Source organism: Vanessa cardui, chromosome 20 (assembly GCF_905220365.1).
Source record: "Vanessa cardui chromosome 20, ilVanCard2.1, whole genome shotgun sequence".
Taxonomy (NCBI): domain Eukaryota; kingdom Metazoa; phylum Arthropoda; class Insecta; order Lepidoptera; family Nymphalidae; genus Vanessa; species Vanessa cardui.
In genome coordinates this window covers 4,211,595-4,217,266 of record NC_061142.1, presented here as the reverse complement: position 1 = coordinate 4,217,266, position 5,672 = coordinate 4,211,595, and the positions used below count along the sequence as shown (strand labels likewise).

Below are 5,672 nucleotides of genomic sequence, written 5' to 3'. Positions count from 1 at the left end.
TGTCTGTCTGTCTGTCTGTCTGTTTGTTCCGGCTAATCTCTGAAACAGCTGGACCGATTTTGACGGGACTTTCACTGGCAGATAACTGATATAATAAGGAGTGACTTAGGCTAAAATATATCTATTTTGTTAACATATAGTTTCGGTTAAATAATAATGGGTCTATTAACATGGTACAATATTACAATAGACCTTCTATTTCGAATTACCTTGCGGTACCTAATTTATTCGTTTTACCTTTGGTAAAACTTAAGTTGGGTATATGCAAATAATACATTACATATAATTTATCATTTAATAATTTAGTTATATTCGACTAGGTTACTATATAAACTAATACAATTACATTTAATTTTATATATGTTATGTGCTATTACTATGTTCATTTATTGCTATAATAATTATGAAGTTATTTGGCAGAGCATGTGACAGCTTGAATTGAATTATTGAACTTATACAATTGCCTCAGAAAGACCTAGAACATGTATAATTATGGTCTTGGTTATCATTTAGATTATTAAAATTTTATATAGGCTATTGAACGCTTTCGTTATCAATATGATGAGGATTTTCATTGATATGATATCTTAAACAATAAAGGCACCGATGTTGCTTTTGACCATCATAAATTAATTATAACCCCAAGAAAGTAAATTGTTTCAATATAACCCAAATTGATGTTAAAAATACTCATTTATTTTATGTTGTGTTTAATTATCATAGCCTAATAGAGTTAAATATTGAAGTAGAGAGCTAACTAACCTTAATATTAGTAAGTAAACTATCTTAAAACGTCTTTTCGAAATAAATGTTGAAGATGTCTTCGAAAATATGTTCGTATGGACCTTTGAAAACCTTTATGCCACCAGGCGTATATCAAAGGATTTAAAATGCTATTGAGAAATGCCAGTGTTGCCAGGGGTCCACCGAGCAACATTCTTAGATGCAGACACTTCGGATTCGTTTGTTTCTCTTGGCAGAAAACAAAAAATATTACTGTTATGAAAAATGGCATCCATGTAACAATGAAACTGCCTGAAGTTAGCATCACAATAATTATGGCACGCCATTTATTTGGCTCTCGAATTTTATGCTTTGTTTTCTGCTTCCCGTTTTCGAGATTTCTCATGTCTATTACGCGTGATTCTTTTCTGTCTGTAGCATTACTTTGTTCTGTGTAACTTGAATGAATAGACTGTATACTGAAATCTGATTCGTAATTTTTTAGACTATCACTGTCTATTGCAAATGCTACAGTATTGTTATTCGTTTTTTTATCATCATTAAGATCGTCATTGCTTTTGGATTTACAGTTGAGTTTATTAAAATTCTGCTTAATACTACGGTTTATGCTGCCGTCGAATGATGCGCTCCTTGTAATTTCGACTTTTTTGATCGTATGAGGTATTTTAACGGATTGAGCAGATTTTTTTAAATTTACGTTCCCTCTGTTAATTCTCATTTCAGGTATTTTGCTTTTGCTTGAATTCACACTTTTAACTGTTGCATTAATTTCTTTTACGTTTTTAAGAGCTTTCACCAAGATTATGCTGTAGAGGACGGCCACAAGTATAATGGGAACTATACTAAGAAGAGAGTTGAGGAGAATTATTGCACCAGGAAATAAAGCGACGTAGTAGCATCGGGAATCTCTTAGCTCAGTATTGACAAAGCCGATGGCAGGTAAAAATCCCAAGGCGAGGCCTGTGAAAAAGTGTTGTTTGTTGTAATGTTAAATTATTTATAAAATTACGTAATTAAATATAAACAGTAACTTGATATATCTATTTCAGAGAGTATTTTTCTGATAATGAAAAACTTCCAGGTACTATATGGACAAATTATTACTAACAGTACAGAGTAAAACGATTTTTCTTATTATAAATACGATTTACGCTTATATTTAATGTAACGAATAACTAATGTGATTAGTAAGTAAGTAAGTAAAATAAACACTCACCATACTCTTGAAAGATTCGTATACAAATATTTTTTGTAAAGTAAAATATATGTTGATTGTTACAAACATTAAAGAAACAGAAATAAAATTGTTATATTTACTCACCAATCAACCAAAAGCAAAGAATGCCAATTCTCACTTTCGTGGTGCTGAACCATCTTTGATAGTAAAGGCCATGAAGGATGTAAATATATCGGTCGACAGCAATAAGGCCGACGCTAAATATCGACACCATCGCCGGACAAACGAGCATACCTAAAATAAAGTATAATTTTCATACATTTTCTTACTTGTTATAGATTAAGTGGTCAGAATTAGTCAAATGAAGGTACCAAAGGGGTCGAATTAGTATTTGCTGTTAATTTTTTTTAAATACACTTGTGTCTATTTCACCAATCAATCACCAAGTATAGTGACTTTCTATGTGTGTGTGCTACCACTCTTCACATATTACAGCAAAAGTATTGTTGTGTTTCGATTAAAAGGGTGATCGGATCAATCTAACTACAGGTATAAGAGACATTGCGTATAGTTATCAAGGTAAGCGATTGGCGATGCAAGAATGGGTTTATAATGCTTACAGCGTAAATGTCTATGTGTGCTCCTACCACTTGCCATTAGGTGATACATTTTCCACTCTTATCCTTATTTTGTAAAATAATAAAGTATTATTTAATATTTTTCAACAAAAATATTATCCTTCTGAAAAATCGATATCCTTCTCGTGGTACCCTGGGTTTTAACCTTCGGGTCCAGAGGATACCGTGATCATCTTAATTGTCTATTTTAACGTCAGTTGTTTACTTGTACTAACTTGTTACAAATTAAAACTTGCTTTAAAGTTAATTATTGCTATTATTTAGATACATTAATAAGCACTTGTTATGTTTTAAATAATATTTTACCGGTCTGAAATATGCACAAAGGATTGGCATTAGTTAAGTTTTCCATGTTGACTCCAAATACAATGGATAAACCGGTGATAGTGTCTGCAAGAGAGACATTGCCGAGCAACATGTAAGTGCTCTTTGGTTGTAGTCCTGCAAAAGATAAAACTTTATAAAAATATTTGAAGACGCAATGGAAACCTGCAACTTTTCATTCCAAATGTCAACATTGCTCCAAACGACGCTTTAAGAGATTGCGACATCAAGATGGCCTTAGAGAATAGAGAAATTGCGGCATACGAGGCTTTGGATAAATAGAGGATTTTATTTAGTGTAAATCTCACACTAAGTAATTTAAATTTACATATATCAAAGAAAATAATTAAAAAAAATACAATATCTGATATGTATATTCTTAAATTATATAATCGAATTTCAAATTATTTTAATCGTAATTAAAATAATAATATGTTCTTTTGATTCAATAAAGTATAACCTCTTTGGTTCGTTTACTTTATTGCGGAATAGTTTGTTATTAGAAGTCGAAGTAAAACTCGAAGCACCTTGTATTTCTATGATGACTAACAAGCGGAACTTTTGTAAGAAAACTACAACATGAAGTAATCATCTTAATGTATATTGAAGGGAACGTTTATTTGAAGGTGTTATTAGCGTCGATAATTTGTATCCTAAGCGTTATTAGCAATATACTACATTTATTTATGTTGAAAGAATATTATTAATGTCAAATTGTCCATAGCAACATAATTGTATGAGTATTTATATTGGCTTTTAAACTGGTGTTTAAGTTATGTATTTTATTGATATTTTACAGGAAGCTGGCCATGTGATTTTCTCTGATTTACTCTATATTGATGGAACTAGTACTCTCAAAGTATTTCAAGTAGGTTCTGCTCGATAATAATTAAAGTATATAATGATTATTTGCTTTGGTTTTTTAGACACTATTTAAACAGAATTGTAAAAAGTCTGCAAGTTTTTCAAAACGGGTAAAATCCTATACTTTTCAGGTAATTGGATACTATTATAATTCATAGCGGTAACTTTAGCAAGCATATAAATTATTGGATATAACACAGGTATTACATACATACATATATTTACTTTCACGTTTATCTTTCGTACGTAACTTGAAGATTGCTTAAGCAAGTATAGATCCGTTCAATGTTGTACACATTCTAAACTAAGAATCAAACGATTTACCTTTCTTTAAAATCAGCCCACTGGATATGACTACAGTCAAATTGCTTAGGAATATGACTATCCCAAATATATATGCAACAATTTTATAAGTGGCAATTTGTTGAGATTCTTTTTCTTTAAAATGTTCGTACAAATCAAAAAGGTCCACATCACTTTGATTTAACACATTCGAAACACTTATGTTTACATATTCACTCATGTACGCCATAATTAATAAATAAATACACACGAAAATGTTTATTCGACCGATGTATTGTGAATATACTCCTATGTTCAGTAATAACCAAACCTTTCTGTTGGCACATTTCAATACTGACGTTTCTCAGCAAAGAATGTTATGAAGACAAATATTACGCACCACGAGGATAAAGTCAACTGGTTAAGTTTTGTTTATTATAATGAGAAGATTTGCATTTTATAGTTCCTCAGGCGTTTCCATAGAATACATATTGTAGGCACATGACCACACAGGTCAAATTTAAAGGTATGTGCAATTGTGCATTTTGTCATGTTTGAATAAAATTTCAATGGTGGTTAAATAACTTGTATGGTTTAAATGATAATATTTGGAGCTTTTTGTTGTCTGTTATCGAATTTAGTACATTTTATTCCGCAATAGCGAGTAGACATAACAATATTTGTATGTGAATTTAATTTTATTAGTGATATTTATATAAATCTGTTTGTTTGTAACATAACTTCTCCTAAACATTTGAACCGATTTCGAGTTTTTATCGGGTGAATTTGAATGGGCTTAGATTGGTAGGTAGATGTTGCTCTGATTGACAAGTAAATAAAATTTTCATTTCACTCAGGCGAAGACGAGATTGGCAGCTAGTTTATATTTAAATTATACTAATATAACAGAAAGCTAGGTTTTTACGAGTTCACATAAATGCTTTTATTGATTAGATGAATACATTTCCGCTATATTATGGTGTGTGATATAGCTCATTATGTCAAGGTGATTAAAGATAAATATTTTAACAAAAAGAAAAACCGACTTCAAACAAAACACTATTTTAAAACAAATGAATATGCACGAAAAAGTAATAAAAATAATTGCGTATTCAACATATTTTTTAGAGTCTTCCTAAGTTAAATGAAATGAAAAATATTAGACTACTTAAAAGTCGATTAACGATTATATCATGTAGTTATAGTTATTGGTATATTTGGAGCCGGTGTCAGCCACGGTGCCCTTGCCCCAACAATCAAAAGAAAGAAGCGATACGAGCCCCTTGATTGATCCAGTATATTATTGTGTAACAGGTACTTTGTAAAAAACATATTTGTTAAAGTATTCTCGTATTGGTTTTTGATAGATATACGTAGGGTTATGTAGGGTTTTATTGGCTGACACCGACTCCAAATATAACAATAGTTATAACTAGATGATATAATCGTTAATCGACTTTTAAATAGTCTAATATTTTTCATTTCATTTAACTTAGGAAGACTCTAAAAAATATGTTGAATACGCAATTATTTTTATTACTTTTTCGTGCATATTCATTTGTTTTAAAATAGTGTTTTGTTTGAAGTCGGTTTTTCTTTTTGTTAAAATATTTATTTATTTTTTGATTTTAAGTGAAGCTGAT

General features: G+C 30.5%; 1 protein-coding gene across 1 annotated transcript; it reads right to left on the bottom strand.

The window, feature by feature from the left end:
* Positions 1-320: 320 nt before the first annotated feature.
* LOC124538468 (glucose-dependent insulinotropic receptor-like) lies at positions 321-4,414 on the bottom strand. The gene is made up of 4 exons (XM_047115542.1): positions 4,072-4,414; positions 2,866-3,000; positions 2,066-2,215; positions 321-1,704 (listed from the first exon to the last, which is right to left on the bottom strand). Exons 1-4 carry the CDS (start codon positions 4,277-4,279, stop codon positions 782-784), a joined length of 1,416 nt encoding a protein of 471 aa, XP_046971498.1. The 5' UTR covers positions 4,280-4,414; the 3' UTR covers positions 321-781.
* Positions 4,415-5,672: the final 1,258 nt, after the last annotated feature.

Excerpts from the sequence above, each read along its gene's own strand:
- LOC124538468 (XM_047115542.1), bottom strand. The coding sequence starts at position 4,279 with ATGGCGTACATGAGTGAATATGTAAACATAAGTGTTTCGAATGTGTTA. Across the intron at positions 2,216-2,865 it reads TTTGTGCATATTTCAGACCG|GTATGCTCGTTTGTCCGGCG; the intron begins GTAAAATATTAT and ends ACTTTATTTTAG. Across the intron at positions 1,705-2,065 it reads TCTTTGCTTTTGGTTGATTG|GCCTCGCCTTGGGATTTTTA; the intron begins GTGAGTAAATAT and ends ACTTTTTCACAG.